The sequence below is a fragment of the Lagopus muta genome, chromosome Z, assembly GCF_023343835.1.
Source record: "Lagopus muta isolate bLagMut1 chromosome Z, bLagMut1 primary, whole genome shotgun sequence".
In the NCBI taxonomy this organism is placed as follows: domain Eukaryota; kingdom Metazoa; phylum Chordata; class Aves; order Galliformes; family Phasianidae; genus Lagopus; species Lagopus muta.
In genome coordinates this window covers 28,343,937-28,369,333 of record NC_064472.1, presented here as the reverse complement: position 1 = coordinate 28,369,333, position 25,397 = coordinate 28,343,937, and the positions used below count along the sequence as shown (strand labels likewise).

The 25,397-nt window shown below is 35.8% G+C and overlaps 1 protein-coding gene across 1 annotated transcript in view; it reads left to right on the top strand.

The window, feature by feature from the left end:
* KIAA2026 (KIAA2026 ortholog) overlaps positions 1 to 25,397 on the top strand; it is a 60,660-nt gene that overhangs the window by 23,834 nt on the left and 11,429 nt on the right. Inside the window, exons 4-6 of the mRNA XM_048930726.1 lie at positions 3,630 to 3,706; positions 8,487 to 8,576; positions 25,048 to 25,163. Coding sequence (XP_048786683.1) covers positions 3,630 to 3,706; positions 8,487 to 8,576; positions 25,048 to 25,163 — 283 coding nt within the window. The remainder of the gene's footprint in view (positions 1 to 3,629; positions 3,707 to 8,486; positions 8,577 to 25,047; positions 25,164 to 25,397) is intronic.

Here is a 25,397-nt window from a genome sequence, read left to right as displayed (position 1 = left end):
TATATCATTATTGCAACAATAGCTTCTTTCTTTCAAATTTGAAATTGTTATTTTATAAGGATGTTATTGAAATAGACAGTGACTTTCCCAAAGTTAGTTTGTTATACATAATGATTTTCTTACATAGTGCAAATATTTGTTCGGTTTTCTTTTTCGGTGCTGGCACCACAGGACGTCTGGTGTTTATAGTCTCCAAATGGTAAAGAGAGTATGGTGCTGTGCAGTACAAATATCTTACTAATTCACAGAGTTATGTCAGCTTGTTAAATAATTATTAGTCTTATGTATGTATATTTTATTAGACAGCCATTGATCACCCTTATGTCAGACTTTTCTTTCATTAGCAAAAAGAAAGAAAATGAAATTTTTAACCCTGATTCAGATTAAAAACAGGTAAGAGGTAATCTTCAAAATGTTTGTAATCAAATTTTCAATTCTTGCTTTATTTGCTATCCCAATCTTTTCAATTTCAGATGTTCCTGAAAATAAGAAATATTTACTTGGTCTTTTGGTATTTAATTATAAATCTTCCTAATTATTTTTGCCCTTTTTTTGGAAGTCAGTACTGGTGCTAAGAGAGAATATATTTCTGTTACCACTTGCTTTTTCAAAGTATGCTGCATCATATAATATCTCATGTTGAAAATATTCAAGCAAATATTAATTAAAAAACGTTATGTTGAAAATATTCAAAACTAAATGTTTCTTTTTGACCATTCAGAACTATCTTTATATAAAGAAAGATAATGTAGGATTGCCTGGCAGCCTCATGTTTTTATCCCTTCATGCTCGTGCCAGATAACGTTCTTTTACAGCATTAGGTAACCACTGTGTGTCCAGACATCTTCAGAGTTTGTCACAAAAATTTGTATTAGATGTCTGCTTTAACTCATTTAATGAACAGCACTGTTTTCAATCATACCAAATATGTTTTTAATGCATCTGAATCCCTAAAATGTTGATATTTTGGATTTTTTTTTCAACATGTGTAGGTCATTGTTTTAATAAAGATGCACCTATACCTTCATCACTCTTCTCTAATGTTAAGTCTTTGAGTGTTGACTTTTGGTAGCTGAGGACTCGTTAATTTTCATGCATTTCATTAAGTGGATTTTCAGGTCTAGGTTTATAGCAGCAGTCTGTCCAATCCTGTACCCTGCCCTAGCACTGTTCTGTGTCAGATTCAGCTAGAGTGTTTTGGAAATCACATAGTATAGTAAACTAAAAATAAAATTTTGATTTTTCTGTTCCCATTGTTTTGGTTAATGATTGATAGAGTGTCTTGAGATATGATCAGTATCTCAATGTATTCTGTTTAAATTGCCTCTATACCTACGTTGGTCACTGTGAAAGTAAAGCCTCCTATTTATTTCCATGGGAACTACAACAGATATAAAGAGCACGATAATACTATTCAGTAGAGCTACAAAATGCTGTTTTTTCAACAAAGGCACTACCATTAGCTGTGCATTTTGTGAACAACAGCCTAAATACCATGCTTGTAAAAATTGGCTCCAGCAGAGGTGACCCGCTGTTTCTTAGCAACTCGTTGCTAAGAAGATGTTGCCGTCCATCTTTCATCAGAAAAATAGATGGAAGTGAGAAGGCATCAAATCTGGACTGTGCAGGAGGTGTGAATAGGAGAGTTTAGGCAAGATTGGCATTGTGCTTCATGGTCTTCAGATTACTATAGGGCCTGGTGTTAGTTACTGTATTGCATGAGAAAGGTAGTCTTCTCTGGAAGTTCAAGCCTTTAGCTTAGTCAGGGCTGTGGTCTAGTGATCAGAGTTCATTTGTCTAAGTTCCAGGATATCCAGAAGGATATCCCTTTCCTATCCCAAAAGAGATAGTGCACATCACTACCCACACAGGACTGTGTTCTGAATATGTTCTGTGTTGGGGAATGTAGTTGTTCACTCCATGGTTTGCTGTTTTGACTGCAGCTCGTAGTGGTGACATCACATCTCATCATCAGTTATGATACAATCCACAAAACTGCCATCTTCAGCCTTATATCAGTTCAGTAGGACCTGACAAACTTGAATATAATGTTATTTCTGTTACCATGTGAGCATTCATGGGACCACTTGGCACAGACTTTGCAATATTCAAATTTTGTCACCATTGTTTCCAACGCACTGAAGCTCAGTTCCCTTGTCATAAGCTGCTGATTTGTACAGGTGAGCTGATTGAGATGCTCTTCCTTTGGTGATGCGACAGCTATGCATGGCTGTCAGGAACGTGGCTTGCTGTTCATGCCACTGTCACTACAGCTGAAGCACACTACTGACCACCTCAACTGTTCTCACATTCACTGTTTGATCTCCACAAACATTTGTCAAATGTTAGTGAAAGTCCATGGGTGCCATTTGTTCCACATGGAGGACACACCTTTGCTTTACATGCATTTCCATGTCAGATGCCATTTTGTCAGACTGCCCCTCTGCTGCCATCTGTTGCACAGCAATAACATAGCAGAATATTGGTGGAAAGGTTCAGCCTTCAGAGCCATACTACTGACAAAAACTTGAGTCATGGGTCAATATAATAAAATATGAGGCATTACTGTTGGAGTTGTTTTCATATAAAGTCATGTGTGTATTTGCACATACATGTATTAGGAAAAAAACCACCACAATTCTGGACAGTATTTTCAAAATTGAAAAATTAGTGTATTTTTTTTTTTTTAAACCAGGTACCATGTGATGACTACGTCTAACAATAAATTCAGCATATGTCATGTGACTCTTTAGGTTTCTAGATGATGTTTAGAATGTGAGCATGGTGGTAATCTTACAGTGGTGGCTTTAGTTTAAATGAACTTGTCAGAAGAGGACTTGTTGCAGTTTACCGTATGAATGTAGGAATAAGGAAGTCACTTATATGAAGCATACATAATTCTGGGTGATGTAACTACTTGATGTGAGAAGTGTTCACGAACTATCAATCCTGATACTTCAGGCATTACACAACTTGTCTTGCCTAAAAGAAAGTTAATTGTTATATCTGTATTACAATATGGCACAATTGTGTGGTGAGAACATGAGGTTTCTTCTAAAATATTATGCTTTGCCACTGCCAGAATAACCTGTGAGTATTCTGATTTCACTGAGAACTTCAGTATATCCATTTGGCAATTTCTAGATATTGTTCTTTGAGGGTGTTTGTTACTGTAACATATAGATGTCCCAGACCCTAATGTATGATTCACTTTGCAGTGTCAGAGAACATACCTTGCAGGTAAGATACTATATTTCTTAAGTTTGTGGCATAAATTCTGGATTTTGTTCCTTCCAGAGCAGTGATGTGAACGTTTCTTCTATGAATACTTAAATAATTTCTTGCAGTGTTCTCGTAATTTTTAGGTGGCATATTATGAGCATTGTAATGAGTTTGTTCTTTGCTCTTTTTTTTTTCGTGTGTGTGTGTGTGTGAAAGAACTGCCCCACAGATACTTGTAGTTTAATGTTTGCTCTTGCTGAGTCTAGCTCTGATTCGATGTGTTTACATGACGCACTCGTTAGCAACCTGGTAGTTACAGTTTAACTTTAAAGTCTGTATGTAATTTGGTTTTATTAATGAAGTACAACAAACAGCATTATGAAGCTTTTCTCTTTTAATCTTAAAAGGAAAAAAATCGGTTTCTAAAAAAGCAATCACAAAGAAGAGGAAAGGCGTCACAAAGTCTGCCATACCAGAATTTCAGGTAAGTGATTTTAATTCTTGTTCTAAGTTCTTGAAACCTGAATACCTGTCCCTCAAATTAAGTCCCTCATTGTCTGACATAGGTCTTGTAAATCCTAGTTGAGAGGTGGATTTTCCTTTTCTCGATTAAAAGGTGTGCTTCCAGTAGTGTTTTTAAAGACACACTTCACATTTTCTTGGTAGAGAATGTTTTAGCATTTTTTACTATATGCATCTTATATAGTACATAAAAAGTTTTAAGATCTCAGGTAAGTATGATGCAGGACCAAACCTGGAAAACAGAAGTTGATGATGTAATTTGTAAGATACAATCTAGGATAAAATTACTAGTGTTTTTACTGGTTTGGTTTGATACAGTTTAATGATATGTTTCACTGTGCCCCTTGAATTGAAATCTAGCTTAATTTATTCAAGAACTTGGAAAAAATCTGTACCTTCACATGTTCATCTTGTCTGTAACTTTTACCTCTTATCTGCGCATGAACTTTAGACCAGAAAGCACAAATAAGAGAGTGGTGGTTATAACAATGTATTTTTTATGGTGCTGTAACAGAAGTATGAAAGCATTTAAGTTGTAAGTCACAGTTTATATATCCATGTCTACTTGAATTAAATGTCTCTTTTGGTGGCATTTTTTAAGAAAAACTTATTTTTGAGATAGCAGTCTGTGCTATTCTAAGCAGTCAAACCTCATAAAACTACAACTGTCATGTAGACAGTGTCTAAAAAAGTGTATTTTTCTCAATGCATTCCCTGCATGCTGTGGGTTTATGTAGTTTAGTTACAAATTGTCTAAAATGTTGTCTAATGCTTGGCCTAATTTTATATCTAACCAAAGTAAACTGTTTGTTTATGTATCCATTTAAAAGCTAAATTAACATTTTATGCTTACCTATATAAAATGTTAATTAAAATGTAACTGAGTAATTTCAGCTCTTTTGATAAAAACTAGGCTTTAAATCTGTTTTAGATGAAGGTAAGATATATCGTCAGTATGGGCAGTTTAATCTTTTTAGGGAACTTTTTAATTATTTATCTGCTTTTTTCAGGAGGATAGATAGGGCTAGTATGACGGTGTTTCAAATATTTTCATATTTTATACCATATTTGCAGATGTGAAACTTCTAAAGCAGTGTAAAACGTGTCTTGATATTCTTTTCCACATGCATGAATTGCCAGGTACAACATAATTATTTAAAGTTGAGAATATGTTTTAAAATATTTAATGAAACAAGTTTATACAGTGAGATATGCAAGGGAGGGTACAACTGCAAAAATATTGCTATTCATATGTAAATAGCAGCTGTTTTAGGAAGAAGCAAATAATTGAAACCTTTTCAAAAATTTATAATTTCTTTTATATGCCTTCAGTGTACAAATGTAAGAAAGAAAGAAAGTAATAAAATAAAGATAGCCACAATGGATCTTATTGCCTAGGAGTAGATCCTATGCTTCAGTATAAATGTGGAAATTCTTTACCCGAAGATCAAAATGCAGCATTAATGCTGAGAAAATTTATTACGTATTTTGATATTTTCAATCACAGAGAACAAATGACAAACTGTGCATTAAAACCAGTTCCTAACAAAAAAAAAAAAAAAAAAAAAAAAAAAGGCAACCAAAAAAAAAACCAAAACAAAACAAAATCAACAACAGAATATATATAAGTATGCTAACTAATCCTAATATTTACAATGCCAGTTTTAAATATCTTTTTGAGGAAATAAATCATGTGAGTTTTCTGTTCACTTTTGTAGTTCAAATGTCATGGACAAGATGTAAAAAGCACAGATCAGTGCCTACTAATAAGGCATTTTCAGACCTTATACTAAGTTCTTAACTGAAAGCTGTTTAAAAATAATAATAAAAAAAGAAGCAGATGTAAATTAAATCATTTTTTACCAAATAAAAGCACAAAAAAGTGCCGTTTTTAATATTATGGAAATTATTTTAAAAAGTGAGTTGGCAGCTCATGAGTTTGTAAGTTGGGTTCTACAGTTTTTCTTTTAATAGAAATTCTCATTTCCAAGTTTATACTAATGTTTCCTGTTAATGTTTAAAAAAAAAAAAGACAATAATTATACTTCTGTACTAAAAGGTTACTAAGTTGGAGTTGTTGGTTCTCTCCCTGACCCATGTCTACTAATGTATTGTTCTAAGTGCTTTCTCTCATTCTTTCCTTCTTTTCCTGTGCACATATACACATGCAGCTACATAGACTTACATGTATCATAACCAAAGAAGGAACACGCATTGTAAGGAGCTGGGCTAATGTTTTGGCTTTTCTGTGACTGTGTTTAACAGTCTTAACTTTCATCAGCTGTGGTCTGCAATAAATACAGATCTGAAATGGAGAATATCTGGATATTTTCCACTATGAAATGGTTTCAGTAAAAGAACAGTTTAGTGAGAAGTTAAAGTATAACTTAAAATCATTATGCAGACAGCCTGAAGTTGGGAGCAAAACTGCACTAAAGTGCATTATGTTTAAAAAGGTTGGCTGAAGTTCCAGCTGGTTAAAGAGAACCAAGGAGGGGGCATCCGTAATCCAGGGGTGTACACAAGGTGTATATTTACAAACAGATTTACAGATTGCACTTTTAAAACAATGGTAAAAGTTTCATTCGTAAATTCTGAGAGATCACTTAGAATGGTACTAAGTTAGAATGGTACTCATATTTCCTTGCAAAAATCTGGAGAGATGTTTTATTCTTGCCATTCCTCCTTGGAGATCCAATGAGAATCTTTGGGAGATTACTAAGATCTGAGATTGTATCTAGTGGGAAAGGTTCAACACTGAATTTGAACAGGTACTGGAAAACAGAATTTCTGAAGTTTCCTTTATATTCAACTGAAAAACAGAATACTTATTTCCTGCAAAAATGCAGTCCTGTGCTTGATCTGAAAATGCCTGTGTCAAAGTGAGCATGTACATGATCAGTGTGCAGGACATGTACATTAACGGAAATGCTGGCACCCCGGAAAGTTAGGATACTGCGTAATATTTTAGAGAATAGGGACTAACTTTTCACTACCTTCAAGTAATAAGCATGTATTTCTCTTTAAGATTATTTTTCTCATGATGCGTAATTAGAACGCGTGTTCTCCGAGAGAGATAGGAAGATTAGATTGTAACTTTAGTATGTTTCTTATGATCACATAACTCACTTGTAAAAACATACAAACCAATTCAGAAAATCAGTGTTCCTTGCTGGAAGTTGAATTGCTGCATTCTGGCAGTTAACAGCCACGAGCCAAGAGCAGTGAAACATCAGTGTGTCACACTGTGAGACACAATAATGTCACATTATGAGACACAACAGGAAATACCTGCTGTCGTGTAGGAGCTCTGTTGTAAAGATACAGTATTTTACCAATACAGTTGGTATTTTCAGGACAGTGTTCAACTGATAACATCCTTAAAATCTTAAGAGGAAATCATCCTTAAAAGGAAATCATCCTTAAAAACTCTTGCCTTACTATATATAAGCCTCTAAGCAAAGAGTTGGATTAATGATATCTTCCCTTGGTTCGTACTTCTGCTTTGTCTTTGGTCATTGACTCATAACACAGTGGGAGAACACAAAAGGCAGTGATGCAATTTAAAAAATGAATTCCAAAGGAATGGATTAAAATTGTGTAAGGGAATTCTCTGTTTATGTTTTCCTTTACTTACCAGGGATGTGACAAACTTGCAGATTTTTGCATAATTACAATGTATCGTAGATTTGCTTGCCAGCTAGGTGGAAGAAGAAAAATCATTAATTTGCCTTCTGGTTTGCAGCTACGTACTTGGAACTTCCTTCCATGCAGCACATGTCTGTTCTATGTTATAGTAATGAAAGAACCTGATGTGCTTTTTTAAATGAACTTGTTCCAAATCTAGAAATTATAGTATTTAATGTATAATTGAAGTTAAGATGTATTGTTGTGAATCACTAATAGGGGGTAAAAATTGTATCATGGTAGCATATTGGTAGTTCTTTTTCCTATTTGGATTTGACTTTTCTTATGTTATTTCAAAGATTTTTTCAATTCTAATGAAAACACTTCTACATAGAGATGTTCAGAAATAAGCAAGTCTTAACTTACAGTGACCTGAATGAACCTAACAGCTTAATAATTTCCAGTTTAGTAAGTCTGTAATTGCTGTAAGTGACAGTAAGCCAAAACTTAAAGATCATTATTGTTTCTTTAAAAATTTGTTAAAGTAAATAACAGACATTTTGTTACAGGAAGAATGTAAAAAGCTGTTTTTTAAGGACAGAAATAAGAAGAAATTCGAGAGCACCAGATATACTGCTTTTACTGAAAGAGATAGATTTTGTAGATACGGCTAGGTTATGAATTCTGCATGTAAAATAGATGAGGTTCTGTTCAGGTGAAAGTTGTAACAAGAGCAGCAACATTATAAGAACAGCATAGTGCAAAGCTAGTACACTTAATTCTGCAGGCTTTTGTTTGATACTCAAACCTGTTCCAGCTCACTGCTGTACTTGGGACAAATCTGGTAACTTGTTTCATTCACTGCAGCTTGGAGGAAAAACCTACACTGTGAAAAGGAGGCTCATATACAGAGATATATGGTTTGTATCTGAAGTGTGTTCATTTCAATAAGATCTTAAAAAAAAAAAAATAATGCTCTAAGAAAATAAAAACCAAATGGTTGGCACTGTATAATAACATGAGCTTTTAGATTTTATTTAACTTCATTGTGTATTTTTCAAGTCCTACATTACCAAGTGTTTGTGTTCATTTTTTTTGTTTTGTTTTGTTTTTAGCTTATTTGCACTAATCTTGATGAACTCAGGGAATTAATCACAAAGATTGAGAATGAACTCAAAGATCTGGAGGACATTAAAAAGAAATCGGTATGTGACATAAGTTTTCTCTTGTATGAATGTGAAACTGTGCCAGTCAGCTGAAGATTTTTTGCCTTCTCATTGATTGCATGAAGCCTCAGTATGGTTGGTGCCTGTATACTCTAATCTTAATCTTTTCTGTATGTATTGTTCTGTTCGCAATTTTCTTATAAGGGAATTCATTAACTATATTTTAACACTTCTCACTGCCAGAAAAAAATTGCAAGCAGTTGTGATACCTTAGAAGAAGCAGTCTGTTTCTATTAAATGTGTGCCCTCTTCCCTTAAGACAAACTCTTACCAGCGAGTAATTACAAGGCAGAGTTCTCAAATCTATCAGATCTTCCCTGAAACCTCTAAGATGCCTATTAGGATTCCTAACCCTGTTTATTTTTTTGAATAAGCTATTAAAATATGCTTTGCTGAAGTGTTCCAGCAACTCAATATCTTTTTTTGCAATGAGAGGCCCAAAACTGGGCACAGTAATCAAGATGTATTCTCATCAGTGCTGAGTGCAGAAGGAAAAGTCACTTCCACGGTCCTGCTGACGTCGGTATTCCTGATGCAGGTTAGGATGCCATTTGCATTTTTAGCCACTTGGGCATACTGCTGTAATCATGTTCAGCCAGCTGCCAGCCAGCACCCTTTGGTCATTTTCTGCCAGGCAGCTTTCCAGCCAATCTTCCACAAACTGATGTTTGTCTGGAGAAGAGAATGCTCATTGTTCTCGACAACTACCTGAAAGGAGGTTGCAGTGAAGATGTGGCAAGTGACAGGATGCAAGAAAGCATCCTCAAATTGCTCTAGCAGAGCTTTACATTGAACATAGGAAGAATTTGTTCATGGAAAGGCTGGCAAGGCTCTCAAATTGGCTGCTTAGGGAAGTGGTGAAGTCACTGTCCCTGGAGGTGTTTAAGAGATACATGGATTTGTTTTTTAGGGATGTAATTTGGAGGTGAACTTGATAGTGTTAGATTGACCTTTGACTTTGTGGTCTTCAGGGGCTTTTCTAACTTAAATGATTCCGTGATTCTGTGTTTTGTATGGAAATAGGTTGAATAGGAGAGTATATCTAATTGAAATGGTCCCCTACAGCCAATTCTTCCTAGTACTGATTTTTTTTTTCTATTAAACTTTTGGCAGAAGTTTCTGTGACATTTCTATGGATAGTAGTGGTTAAAAATTTTGCTTTTTCTGTACCTTGGATATTTCGTCACTAATTTGTGTGAATGTCCTTAGTCTGGATCAGAAGTAACTTATATTTTTAATTATATGAGTATTGGAGAGATGGTAGAGGCGTGTAAGTGTAATAGCTGTTACGATATCTAAAGGAATAAAGATAGATGACACTTGAAGTTAAAGTTGCTAAATTGCAAATTTGTTTTAATGTAGGATTGTCCAGTGGTTGTCAAACAGACTGTGTCAACCATAGAAGAAAAAGACAAAAATGAGAGTACACATTAGCATACTAATAATACAATTATAGATGAGACTTTTCCTACTGGTAGAATTATACCAACAAGACTTCTTCAAGGGTATACAAATGCTAAATATGTCATAATCGCTCTTTGAACTGAAATCTGATAATGTCATTATGTAAATAAGTTGCATGACTTCAGCAGGAATACTATGTTTAGTTCTAATCACACCATCTTAGAAAACCAACAAGCTCTTAAATACAGGGTTAAGATACAACTCATTCAGTGGTCAGAAGTTGTGAGGTAAGAACAATTTTTCTGTGTGCTCACACATTTCTGTGTTTTGAGTCTTTAAACATCTATGGTGTTAGAAATATTATGTGAAGAAATAAGAGTAGGATTAATTGCTGAAGAATTGATTAAAAAGGAACAGTGAAATGTTGATTTTAAAAATCATTCAGATTGCATACTTTAAAAAAATACAAAGATTTTAAGTTAGGTGAATAGTCAGCAAACTTGGCTAGACATTTTGCAAGGGAGGTTATTAAAGTTGCATTTTGTATGTCAATAACACCATGCATAATTAAGTTAGGTAACTTCAAATCTGGAGGAGATGCAGATTTTCTTTATTCATCTTTGATGTAATTGACAGTGGCATCCATAACAGAGTTTCTTGCAGGTTTTCTGAAGTTCCTAATGTTTTTCGTAAAACATAGCTCTCTCATAATGCAAATTTGGCTTAATGTGAAAATGTATTTTAATATGATATATTATGATAATTTTGAGGCTTTCGTGGCCTTGTTTCTTTTTTGGACCTGAAGATGATGAAAATGGTGGTGGTCTCACTGTATTACTGCTTCGTAGTAGTTGTTTTGATGACAGAAAAGAAATCTCTACTCTAGAACTTGGAAGTATTGGAGGCTGTAACAGAAGAGCTGAGCTGTAAGACTTCTTTAACATGAGTAAACATGCTGTTTGCTGGCAATTTTTGTACATAGTTGGACTGGTGGTATCTGACACTTCTCAGAAGTGAGCTTGGAATGACATGAGATTCTTAGTTCAAACAAGTTTTGTTTGGCAGAAGGAGCGCAAATTAGATCAAGGTTTTGTAATGGAAGGATATGGATAATTGTAGATGTGAGCATTACTACCAATTCCTCCCACAGCAGTGAAATAATAAACCTGTTTCAAATGATGTTCACTGTTTGGCTGATTAAAACAGTTCAATTCTGTACTCACTTGATCATCTTCAATGCTTTTTGAATTAACTGTAATATAACATTTAAAAAGTTTACATTTCTGTTTGATTGCTGATGAGTTCATTATAACAACTATGAGATTTGCATTACTACAAGCTTGAAGTAACTGTTTAGAGAAGAAAATGAAATTTGACCTCAACTCTTCAACATTAAGCTGAGTCTTAGTTTTAGCTCTTTCCAGGCTACTTCACTCTTGAACTCTAGCCACAGCTCCGACATGAGGCTGCAATTTCACATATGCCTTCAACTGACATAAGCAAAAACTGCTGCCAAAAAACAGTTCCTATTCTCCATGTCTCTGGCAGCTTCTGTTTTCTCTACCACCCTGTAAGGGAGTGTAGAAAAATTCTTTGTTCAACTGCATGAGAGTCTGTTAGTATCCTTGAGCAGTTTATCCTGGAGTTGCACAAATAACCACTTGTGTCCTGCCACAGCTCAAAGGATCATTCTGAGGACAGAATTGAGCATCTGCAGGCAAAAAGAAGTCAAACTGCCTTTTGAAGAAGTGCTTTTCTGTGGCAGTTGTAGTAGTTACTGATATTACAGTCTGAGCCAGGGGTATTCTGAAGTTCTCAATCCCTTCAGCTACTAAACAGTTCAACTCCTTACCACCTAATAAATTTCAGGATGGAGAGAAGAAACTAAGTTAAGCTGATTTATTATTTATTTTACTTCCTTGATGGAAAAAAGTAAGCTGAAGATGCAGAAGGAGGACTTATTTGACTTGAATCAAATGGAAGAAGTATAAGTTCTGAGTAAAACGATGGAGGATTGCTTTACAAAGAGTGTGTAAGATACAGTGTCTTACAGCTTTGGTGCTTTGCTGCTTGTCATAAGTATTGTGTTCTGTTACATCTGTTGTGCGAGGAGCACTGTAAGGGAAAACAAAGGGAAAATGGCATATTAGAACTTGAGAGAATACTTCAGGAGTTTTCCAAGGGCATCTCCTGAAGTCTAGGCAAAGGATCTGCCCACACTGTATTCTGAAATGATATGATATGTCATTGCAATTGTAAAGAATTTGTTTTGAGTAGTGAAGATCTAAGCTTTTAGTCTACCTTTACAGGAAAGTACACAATACTGGATCTTACTTTTCCATTTCCTTATTCTTATGATTCTCTTAGAATGTCTTAAAGTTTTCATCAGGTCAAATGTAGCATGCAGTGTGGAGGCGTGTCACAAATGAGTGCCAGCACTGAAATAGTAGAGCTTTTTGTCTCTGCCTCTATTTAGTAGCCTTGCTCACTGCTAAAATGCAATTATATTTTGGGTCTCTAGTGCATCTATTACACTGAATTATCATTGAGTGCTACGTTTCATTGGGATAGTATCTTAGATGATGGCTTTTAAACTGTTCTCTCATGCCACTGCTTGGCATGGTGGAGCACAACAAGTTTTTTGACCAGGGAGTTACAGTCAGTCAGACCTTGGTCAATTGCCTTAAAACTGTTGATGTAAGCTAAATTTCTGGTAGTTTTAATTTTGCTGCGTAGAAAATGTTTTATATTTAAAGGAAATCTAAAACTGTACCCTAGTGCTTTTTATTTCCCCTGAGGTGTGCTAATTTGTTAAGAAGCCATTTGTCAATTGCTGTGTTTTTTATTTGGTTTTGTTTGTTTCCTGTAGTTTATCTGAAAAGTTAGGAAATAAGGAACTGTTTTAAATGAGGAACTTGCATTTTTAAAAACTTAGAAAGTGTTATTTATTTTTGTGGGCTTTGTGTGTGTGCATGCTGGTGTAAATGCCACATATTTTTAAAAAATTCATCTTGCTGTGCTTTTTCTGTGTTACATTTGATAATTAACATCCTTTCATTTTAAAGCAGTGTGAATAAAAAGTAGCATAAAAATTGAATGGATAGGGAAATAAATTACAAGAGAAAAATCCGATTCAAATAAAAACTTTCTGCTATGTTGCTAATGCTGTGGTGGTTAAGATGCAGTGGAAGTTACCACTAGTCAGTAGACAGCCATAACTGAAGTAGAGTGTGCTGGCTAGAGACATTTCCCTTGAGATTGTACACTGTTTTTACCTTGAGTTTGCTGAAAATTTGGACTGTACATATAAACACGACAGTTCATTTGAATTTAGACATTTAGACAATTAGGCATTTAGACATGTGCTGTACGTAGCAAATGAATTAAGAAATGCAAAACAGCACTTTCTGTCCTGATAAGTACACAAGATAACTATTGTTTTTTGACATTTTGAATCCTTTTTTTTTTTTTTTTTTTTTTAGTATATTTTCTGATTTGTCAGGTAAAATCAGATGAAGGTGTGAATGGAAATTTCTTTGCTGCCATTCAGATAATTCAAATAATAACTTCTTTAGACATCTGGAGTCACTGGAGTTTGCTTGAGTGAAAATGTTAAGATGCTCTGTAAATCAGTTCTGTGTATTTAACTGTTTTATATTACAGCATGATTTAAATAATCTTTATGGTTTCTTGCTATTGTTTAATATGAAACTGTGACAAGATTATAGATGCTTGTATCAAGTAGTGAACTTTTTTTTTTTTTTTTTTCAGATGTTATTTTGAACCTAACTTTATGGTTAACATGTTTGTAGTAAAATGAACAGGGCTGTGACAATGTTAGTCAATTCTAGACACTGCTCTATGTTTATGTTAGAACACAGATCACCTGGAGGAAGCATAAACACTTACAGATTCTGTGTTTCCTGAAATGCAAAACTGTATTTTAGTAGCACCATTGGATTTGAATCATTACTTGCAAGCCTGATGGTAAGTGTCTTTTGAGGGTGAAGAGAAGCTGGAGCCCAGGATTCCCATGGTTAAGTACATAAAGTTAAAATGATAAAAGGCAGGGTTTTCCAGAGTAGAAGGCACCAGACTGTCCCTGCAGGAGACATCAGACAAAGGTGAGAGGAAGGATAGAGAGTCAAGTTCACGATTAACTAGGGTTTGTAGCAAAAAAACTGGAAGTTGTATTATTTTGCAGAGGTGTGTAACAAGCTTGTGTTCTTGACTTCATAGTAAAAAATAAGATAAAAACCTCCTTTATGAAGGTTTTGGGTTTTTTCTTTTTTTCTAATGTTGTTCATCAAGGTTTCAGTTAGTCAGCTGTACTGCCCATCACAGATGAACATCTTTATCTGTACTTTCAAACAGTGAATATCTTCTAAGTAGATGAGTCTTGGAAGTGCAGAATGCACACTTAGGCTCTGTGCAGCCCTTAAATCCATACCAGCTATGGAAATCTGTATTTGGGAGTGCATCTGAAGATTCAAAAACCCACTCATTCAGATCAGAAGTTTTTAGAACTTCAGACATGAAATAGTTTGTGAGATCACAGAGGAATCCCACAGGAATATGGTGGGCCAGGGTAGAACAGTATCTCCTCTGTCTGCTGATGGTTTGCTTTTTTTTGAAATTTGAAACAGGCTGTTGTTAAATTTGCTCACAGGAAACGCAAGTGTCCAAAGTAAGGGAAGAGTATTTTCTTTTTTCACTGATTTGCATCATATTACTTTAAAAATACAATGTTTCTATATGGCAAAAATAATGCAAATTGGCTAATTTACTAAATGAGTTTTTAAAACTTTCTCTCTGTGTAAAAAAAATAAGAAATATTACCGTCTGTTGGTGGTAGAGGCACTGTGTTACTACAAGGTTGCGCAGGGATTTTACTGGGTTAAATTTTCTTCAGTTTTTAGCTTGATTTAGGCTTCTTTTCCATATTCTTTTCCCTTCTCATTCCTTCCTTCTTATTCCTTCGCCAGTGAAATATGAGGGCTGCTCCAAAAGTAATACTCCTATTTTATTATATTGTCCCACAATATCAGAGGCAGATGTTGGTGGTACAGCAGTAGAGCTTGCACCTTTCCTCCAGTATTCCATTACATGTTGTTGCCCTGTGACAGATGTCAGCAGAGGGGCGCTCTGACAAAATGGCGTCTGGCATGGATGCGCTTACAGAGCAAAGTTGTGGAATTGAATTTCTCCATGCATTGATATTCATTCATTCAGTACTCATTGATATTCATAGACACTTGCTGAATGCTTATGGAGATGAAACAGTGGATGTGAGCACAGTGAGGTTGCGTGTGGTGCATTTCAGCAATGGTGACAGCACAACTAGGTCACTTCCATTAGTGCAGATTTTTATGAGCACGACATGCAGCCTCCTGTTAATCACTGCCAAAGATGCATACCTATTGGTGTTGACTGTGTAGAAATCCAGTATTTTGTAGCTGAGAATTTGCTATATCAAATAATTTTATTGTACTGTGTTGTGGTTTCCATGGAAATAAACAGGAGGCATTATTTTTTGGAGCAACCAAAAATATATATAAAAAAATATGCATATACTGTACTTGAAAATTTTGAATGTAAGGAGCCTCTGCTATACTTGTTTGCATTATATTACTTTATTAATGTGCATGCAAACAAATAATATAGTATGAGAAATCTGTGTTTGCTATTAGTTTAAACTTTAGATTAAGAGATCTTTGTTGCAAGTCTTTATGGAAATAACATAGTTTTAATGGACCTGCTTGTAGTCTTGCACCTCAAACAAACTGTTTTAATTTCAGCCTATGTTCTGTATTGCTATGCAGCTTCTATTGTAATGGATCTAATTCTCATTTTCCAGCCTTTCTTCTAAAAACTTGATTTGTATTTTAATCACTTCCATAATAGTTTCTTATTACTTCTTTCTGATTTGCTTGCCTCTTTAAAGGACTCATAGGAGTCCAAAATGTTGAATTTGGAGTCTGAAATAAGATTTTTCAATTCACTTTTACATTCACACAGTTTTGCATATTTCTGAGGAGAAATTGAGATGTACAGTTTTTGAAAAACCAGTTGGCTAATTAGTTGCACACTTTGAAGGAAATTTAGGCTTCAGATTTTTAAAGCTTTCCACAGAATTACTTCCCTGCTATTTCTATCTTCTACATATCATTTCCACACTTTTGTCCTATTCTTCAGTTTTTCTTAGCTCCTTCAGTACCTCTTCAGCGCTACCTGTACTAAGTATTTTTTTTCACAATTGCTTTATCTTCACACAATTTTTTATGCCTTTCCTGGTATATAGATTAGTCTGCAAATAAATGTTTGCTAATATTCTTCACCTAGGCCACTTCTATCACCTATATTTCACAATTCTAGATGTGTAGATATGAATTCTGCCAAACATATGAGTAGGTAGTCATGCATTTAATGTGAAACATTTTCATCATAGAGATACTGCCGTGTATTCAGAATATTTTGTAGTGCTTTGGATTTTGATCAACCAGAATATTTTGAAATATCAGGTAAGACCTGTCAGCACGCACGGGTAGTTAAAACAGCTGGCTTTAACATGGTCTGCTGAAGAATACTGAAATGTTTGTATATCTACAGTTAAGAAAGATGAAATTAGTGATAAACAGTTAATAATTAATAGATTAAAAGAAAAAGTGGCTTTTTTGTAAACAAGATGTTGTATGCATACAGTTTCCTGATGCATTATGGAAGTATAGGTTAGTATATATAAGCTCTCATACTTAAGAGAGAAATGTGATAGTTCAGTGGTGCTTAATTTCAGTGTTCTGAGTTAGTTTGGAAAAAGCAGTGAAATCATGCTGGTAATGAATTTTAAATTTGGGAGATGATCAATGCAGTGATAATCTAGTAGTAATTCTGCCCAAATGACTAAATGTCTGTCTAATGAGCATTTCACAGAGTTGTTTGAGTTGGAAAGGACCCTTAAAAATCATCTATTCCAACTCCCCTCCAAATAAACAGGGACATAGTAATGAAGTAAATAATGAGATGAGGACATGCCAATTAGCAAATATTATTATTTTTTCTTAGGATATTGTATGTTTATTTTCTCATTTATTTGCAATATTTGACAAGAGAGTCTGGGATACCATTCCAGGATATACTTTGGTTGGATTCCTGTAATGGAAGTGCAAGCTGAAGTCTTACAAAATAGCAACAAAAAATTTGCTTGCTGACGTAAGATGTTCACCAGTCTCTTTGTTGGTTATAGATAAATGCTCAAAGATATAATTTATAAAGAGGTGTCATGAATGATTTTGTTTTATGCTTTACTGCCAGCCATTCTTCCTGACTGTTCCATCACAGTCTTCTAATAATGCCAGAGGCTAGCTGTTGGTAGATAAAATGCTCAGAAGGACTTGCCAAGGGTAAATACAAGTCTTTGACTTGAAGGAAGTTAAACTTTAAAAAGTAACGCTTAAACTTTTTCAAAATGAAAACATACTGTATTACAGATGTGGTTGCATAGTGTGAGTGATCTCATTTATTCCTTTTTTTTCATCAAAGTTGTCACTGAAGTTCTGAAATACCACAATATGGCCTATAAATTGATTAAGAAGAGCATTCAGTATCAACCAATCTTTGAATTGAAGAAAGTTATTAATCTCTTTTCTTTAGGTATCTGATGTCCAAAGCAGCTGCAGATCAACTCCCTCTCCATGTGACATCACTAGAAAACGCTAGACTGGTGATGTCACATATACCACAGAACCCCGCTGCAGAATGGAGCAGGCCTATTAAGGGTAAGGTAAGTTTTCTCCCTCCACCACCACCCCTTTTCAACAATATTGCATGGTTTTATAAGATTTCTAAATTTCTTAATTTTATATCCGCAGGATATAAAGTAAAGACTAAAGAAAATCTTATAAAACTGCATAATATTGTGGTTGTGTGTGTGTGTGTTTATTTAAACAACAACAACAAACAAAACAAAACAAAAAAACCTCCCCTATAAAGTTCAGTCCTTACCCCATATATCAGTATCCTGGCTCCAGTCTGCTTTGGGGTTCCATGATGAGTATGCCAGAATAGTGTATGTTGGGACATCACGGAGAGTGGAGTCAGCATTCCCTGGCTGCTCTGGATGTCAGAAACCTAATTTTAAAAGGTAAGTTTTCAGTTCAAAATGTGTTGAATGTCTCTGTGTGCACATATGGAAACATTCAGCACATTTCTTCAATTTTTTTTGTATTTGTGTTTTAAAATTTTAGTTGTAGAACGGGGTACGAGTTACATCTTGTCCTCTGTCTAGGCCATTGTTGTTTTGTACTCAATGCCATGCATTGTATTTCTGGAGGAAAGTACACGGTTTTGCTCATCACTATTTGAAAGAAAATAGTAATTAGCAGTTCAGATTAATGTATAGAAGCAGTGCTATTGGAAATGTAAATTACAAGCCACACAAGAGCATAATTCTGCACACATCCAAGTTAGCTACTGGATATTTCTGCTTACATATTTGGCTTGGAATGTAGACTGTTCAAGCTTAATGAAACTTAAAATTAGTTCCAGTACACTGAAGAGGAACAGTTTCTTCACACATATTAAAAGCAATATCTTCATTGACAGAGAACTTTTTCCAGCAAAGACTATCTTGGGTTGATGTGATTGAGTATTTTTATTTCATGTCTACTAATAAAGCCCTATTGGATTTCATAGACAAGTAAGGTAGTGCATCCAGATCTGCAGATCTGCATGCCAACCATTTATGAGAGAACTGAATTGTGAAGCTGTAATAGCTATTTAATTGTATAAAATCTTCTGTTCCACTACTTCACTCATTGTTGAATTTCATATGCAACTACATTTTTATGTCTTTGAGTAGAAAGTTCTTTGCTGTTCTGTGCTGGTAAGTACCTTTCGTACCCTGAGGTGTTGCATTCTATTTATTTGTTAATCTTGTTACCATATCAAGTCATATTCAGAGGCTTTGTCTTTCATCTGAAGGAATCCACTAGAGAGGGACCACTGCAGGTCTCCCTACCTTGAGAAAGCACTATTACTGTTTATGCAGCAGGTCAGCCAAGGCCTGATAAGCTGAAATCTGAAAGCAAAATGAAATGGAAACTCAGCAGCTTTTCTGGGGCAAGCTGTTCCAACACTATAGGTTTCTGATGAAAGTATGTCTTCTAAATTCCAACCTAAACCTTACCTAAGTTTCAGTTTGTGGATGTTTTCCTGCACTAATATCATTTAGTGTAACTGAGAAGAGTCTGCAACATACCTATTTGTAAAGGAACGTTTATGTTCTGTAGAAAGTAAGCTGATATGGATTACTGAAGTGAGAGTTAAGTTACAGCTTCATCAGTCATTGATTAGCTTTTTACCTGGAGAAACACTGGGCTATGTGTTGTGGTTTAACCCAGTAGGAAGTGAAGCACCACACAGCCCTTTGCTCCCTCCCTCCACACAAGTGGAGTAGGGGAGAGAATAAAGGTAGAGAGGAATGTAAAAACGTATGGGTTGAAATAAGGACAGTTCTACCAGGAGAACAGAAAATAAAAGGATATGTAAAAAAAGTGATAACACAGTGTGACTGCTCACCACCACTGACCAAAGCACAGCCAGTCCATGAGTAATGGTACTCTCTGCCCTCAGTGAGCTCCCCACAGTTTGATTCTGAGCACTGCCCTTACTGCTTCTGAGTAAAGGGATTATAATTTGTGTGTGTTGTGTGTATGCCAGAGATTTATTACAAACTAATAAACCCTAGTAAGAAGTGAGTAGTTAAGATACAGGAAAATAATTAATTTTTAAAAAGTTATTGTGTTGGTACATAACTGCATTAAAAAGATTTGGAAGCATATGTGGAATTTCACATTTAAGATTACACTTAACATTTGCTACAGTTTTCAGGAAAAGCCTATCCATAGCATTGTGTTTCTGTCTTTTTATTTTTCAAGTAAGGAGAAAAGTAGCCTATAGTAACAGCCTTTTTTGAAGTGATAATGAAGGCAGTAACATGTTAAGACTTGTTCTTGACTAAGCCCTATGCTTGAGTCAGGCTATTCAATGCATGATACTGTTATCATTTCAAAGCTTACTCAATGATTCAGCTGGTATTTATCAGGCTCATAAATGCTCCCTTTGCTCTTCTTAAACCAAGATCTTACTCTCATTTAAAAATAAATTAGCTTCTCAGAAATTGACTGTTTCCTGTGAACTCTGTAGTTGTTCTTAGTATAACTGTTCTTGTTATATACTGCGTTTTAATACGTACCATTCTTTGCTTTATTGGATGCAGGTACAGCATTTCCATACCTTGACAGTAGTGGCATCATTCATATTTTGCTTTGGCAAAAGTGCAAAAATTAATTCCTTTTAAAACTTCCTGTAAAATGTTTTTTATATATCACAGGAAAAATAAATCTGTGCACTAATTCTCTCATACATTTAATTCTCTCATAGCAATTAATTGTATTTACTTCTGGTATTAAGAAATTATAACAAATGCCTTTTGTAAGCTGCAGTATGCACTAGAACGGTTTTCTGTTGCAGTGCTCAGTGGCAAGTTTTAAGCTGCACTGTGTTGTTTGTGCAAATCTGACTGGCCAGGAATTGAAGAAAGTAGAACGCAGTTTCCTAGCTTGTCTGTGGGCTCAGCACTAAGTGTTACGTTGTAATGTGGCATAATTTCGTACTTAAAACCTTTTGATTTTTTTTTATTTTAATTGGAGAATGAAAGAAGAGCTGTTCATTTTGTAATGTAACATGTAGATTATTACCCGTAAAGATAACTAAGATACCTGATCTCCAAAGCATTCAGCCTGATTCATTTTGCTGCACTTTGGAGAGATCAGCTGAAATTGATAGAAAGGAATTATTCCATAGTCCATAGAAATGTCATTATTGCAGACTGCTGAAAGGCAGTTAAGTTGACATTTATGTTGTCTTTCCTGCCATAGGTTTCTTTCTATGCTGGACCGCAGGAAGCCGTTAAAGATAAGAGTTCTATCAAAAGGAAAATATATGTATAAAAGAAATAACTTCCCAAGCATTACTTCTTTTTCATGCTGAACCGCAATCTCTTTACTGTCTTAACATTTTCTCAGACAAGTCAAGAGAGAAAATCCTCATTTATGTAAAATGCACAAAATTTGTAGAGTGGCAGAAGAACTGACGAATACCACATCCCTTTTTATAGCTGCTTGTATGTCACAGAATCATAGAATATCCCAATTTGGACGGGACTACCCAAAATTCAAATCATATTTCTGAGAGTGCTGTCCAGACACTTTCCGAATTCCTGAAGTCTTGGTGTTGTAATCTCTGCCATTCCTGGGCCATTTCTGACCACCCTCATGGTAAAAGAATACTTGCCTAATACCTAACCTGACCCTTCCCTGTTGCATCTCCGTGCCATTCCCTCAGGTCCTGTCTCTCTTACCAGAGAGCAGAGGTCAATGGCTGCCGTTCCATTCCCCTTGTGAGTAGGCTGCCATGAGGCTTCCCTCAGTCTCTAGTTAACTGAACTAACCTAGGGACATCAGCTGCTGCTTATATGTCTTCTCCTTTAGACATTCCACTATCCTTGTTGCCTGCACTAGTTTTATGACTTCATATTTTGGCACCCAAAACGGCATATAGTTCTTAAGTTGAGGCTGCAGCAGTGCAGAGTAGTGTTACATTCACTTGTCTTGACCAGCTAGCAGTGCTGAGCCAAATGCATCCTAGGATATAGTTGGTCCTTTTGGCTTCCAGGGCACATCGAGTCATGTTCATCTTGCCATCAGCTAAAATCCCCAGATCCATTCCTGTGGGGTCGCTTTCCAGCCTTTTTTACCCCAGCCTTTGCTGGGATTGTCCCATCTCAAATGCAGAATCTACCACTTGCTCCTGTTAAGTTTCACACAGTTGGTGATTGCCCATCTCTCTAAACTGTATTGTCAAGGGATTCAGCAGCTCCTTATTTAGTTTCGTCTGTAGACTAGTGCAGTATACATTCAACTCCTGCATCCAGGTCGTTTATAAAAATGCACAGGAGAACTAGCCCTAAAACGGAGTCCTGTGGAGCTCCACCAGTGACTGGCCATCAGCATGATGAAGTCCTCTTTAACCCTTTCAACCTGACCCATCAGCCTATTGCCCACCCACTGCATTACATATTTGTCTAACTGTATGCTGGACCTTTTATCTAGTACAATATTGGAGAAAGAGTATCAAAAGATTTTCTTAAATCAAAAAAGATTACATCAACTGTCATCCCTTAGTCTGCTATGTGTGTAATCTTGTCATGAAAAGATATTAAGTTTGTTAAATAGAACTCTCCCTTCCACGAGCCTGTCTTGGCTATGACCAGTAACTGCATTGTCTTTCAGGTGTTTTTCAGAAACTTCAGAATAATCTTCTTCATAATTTTAACAGACACTGAAGTGAGACTGACAAACCTGCAGTTACCAGGGTCTTCTTTGTAATTCTACTTGAAAACTGTGACATTTGTCAGCTTCCAGTTTCCTGGGACTTCTCTTAGTGGGACTTCTCCAGATTGCCAAGATCACTGACAAGTGATTGAGGTCTTGTGGTGACATCGGCCAGCAATTTGAGGATCCTGGGATGAATTCCATTGTTCTCCATAGACTTGTACATATATGGTCAGAGCAGAAATTTCCAACAAATGCAGGGTTGACTGGGAGTTTATCATTACTGCAGTAATCATCCTCTACCTCAGAGCCCATCATTCGTGCCGAAGGCAGAGGTGAAAAATACATTAATTGTCCCTGCTTTATCTGTGTCCTTATTTATGAGATGACCATCCTCATCGTGTAATAGACTGATGTTACGTCTGGTCCTCCAGTCCTTTTTTTGCTTACATATTTTAAATACCCTTTTTGTTTTGTCTTATAGTACCAGCCAACTTCAGCTCTCAGTGATGTTTGGCTGCATTGATTTTTTCTATGCAGTGGCAAACAGCAGCTCTGTAGCTCACCTTATCACCTGATGTTACTTCCAGTGTCCATACATTTTCCTTTTCTGTCAGAGCTTGAGAAGAAAATTCCTGCTGAGTCAATCCAGACATTTATCTTACTTTAAATGACTTCTGATATTTGGAATTACCTCCTGCCCTCTTAGAAGATGGTTGTTAAAAAGCAATCAGCACCGTTAAATCCCTGTACCTTCAGAAGCATATGTCCAGAGGACCTGGTTAACTAGTTCTTTAAGCAACCGTAGCCTACTCTCTCCATATCCAGCACCGAAATTTTGCTGGAAAAATTCAGTCCTTTGTGTAATGAAGTTAGAAAATTATTGGGAAAAATTCTTAGGAAAGAGTATGGATTTAATACTGTTTAGAAAGGTGTTTGGCACTATTACAAATACTGTATTTTCTTCTCTTGCATTTTCCCTATTTAAGCGAATTACAGCAGAAAATAGAATCATAGAATGTCACAGAATCATAAAACAGAAAAAGTCCCAAGCTGGAAGGGACCTCATGGATGATAGAATCATGTGTTGGTCACTCTGAAAGTAATGCCTTCTGTTTATTTCCATGGAAACTACAAAAGATAACAAAGAGCACAGTAACACTGTTTGAAAGAGAAAACTTTCAGCTATGAAACAGTCAAAACAGAGTCGCCACTATTAGCAAAGTGCTTTTACCAGTGATAAATAAGAGCCTTCATGCCACAGTTGTAAAAATCTGCACGGCCATCTGGAACATGGCTTGTCTTTAATATTGCTGTCACTACTGCTGAAATGGACCATCCACCACCTCACTGTACTCACATCTACTGTTTGATCTCCACAAACATTCTCAGCAAATGTCAATGAATGTCAGTGGGTGGAATTTTTTCTGCGTGGAGGAACTGGATTCCACACCTCAGCTTCATACGCACTTCCATGTCAGACGTCATTTTGTCAGACTGTCCCTCTGCTGCATGAGTTGCACAGCAACAAAATGTAATGGAATATTGGTGGGATCATTCAACCTCTACTGCCGTATCACCATTTGCCTCTAATGTGGTGGGCCAACAAAGCCAAACAGGAGACATTAATTTTGGAACAGCTCTCATAGGATGGCTTGGGTTGGAAGAATCCTGCAGGAGTCATCAAGTCAACTCCTGGCTTCACATGGGACTACAGGACTACCTGAAATGAGGCCGTATTTCTTGCTGTCCAAATATTTCTTGAACTCCAGCAGCATGAGGCTGTGACCACAGCCATGGGCAGCTTGATGCATGCCCACCATTCTCTGGTGGACAACCTTTTCTAACCCCCACCTGACCCACCCCTCTCAGCTCTGTGCCATTCGCTGGGGTCCAGTCACTGTCAGAGAGCAGAACTCAGCACTGCCCCTCTGCTCCCCTCATGAGGAGCTATAGCTGCCACGAGGCCTCCTGTCAGCCTCCTCTGCTTTTGGCTGAACAAACCCAGGGTCCTCAGCTGATCCCCCTGCGTCTTGCAAAAATATATTTTTCCCTGAATATGTTTTATCCTCATTCAGCCTTTCCAGACTGATCAAACATGAAGATGGAAGATGGAAGATCATAAGAATACTGAATGAAATACAAAAATATAATGCAAAAACTGTTTTCTCCCTGAGAACTATAGTAAATTATTTTTGCAAGTAAAAATATAAATGATATCGTTTAAGTTAAATGAATTTATTGTAAGCTTTACTGTATAAATTTAATAATTGAAAGTGTAATTATATGGTTGGCTTCCCCGACTGGAGTGGACAACTATACATGTCAGTTACCAACATAAGTAATTTTAAATACGTAGTGTGTTTGTAGGGTTCTGTTTCAATTTTAATTTTAGCTGTAAAAAAATGAACATTGTTATTATATTACTTTTTAAAGTAGGATGTTATCTCTCTGTAATACAGAAAATACAGAAATGCTCTTTTGTCTTACATACACTAAGGGTAGAAAAAGCTGTGGAACTTATTAATGTTTTTTTTTCAGGTTACTTTCTTTCAATACTGCATTAACATGTACCAGGATTATTGTAGGACTGATGCACAATAACAAGATTCAGATTTAATGCAATGATAAATAGATTATATTTATGTTTGCAGGGAAGATGGTACCACCGAAAACAAGCAGTAAAGGAATTGCATGGTACGTTGATACGACTGCTTAATGAACTGTTGCCATGGGAACCAAAGCTAATGAAAGCATTTCAGAGGAACAGGTAATCAGCTACTCTTTTTTTTGTTAACAATGGTGCATGTAATAAAAACAGGACAAAATTCACCTTTTGAAAATAATATTAGTTGACCTCTCAAAGAAACTGAAGAGAAAACAGGGAGGCATAGTCAGTGCTTTGGTTCAAAGGTTTTTTTGTATTCCAGATCTAGTGTCTCTTAAGCAAAATTAAAGTTAACCCCAAATATTTTTTTCTCTAAAATGTTCTAAAATCCTTAAT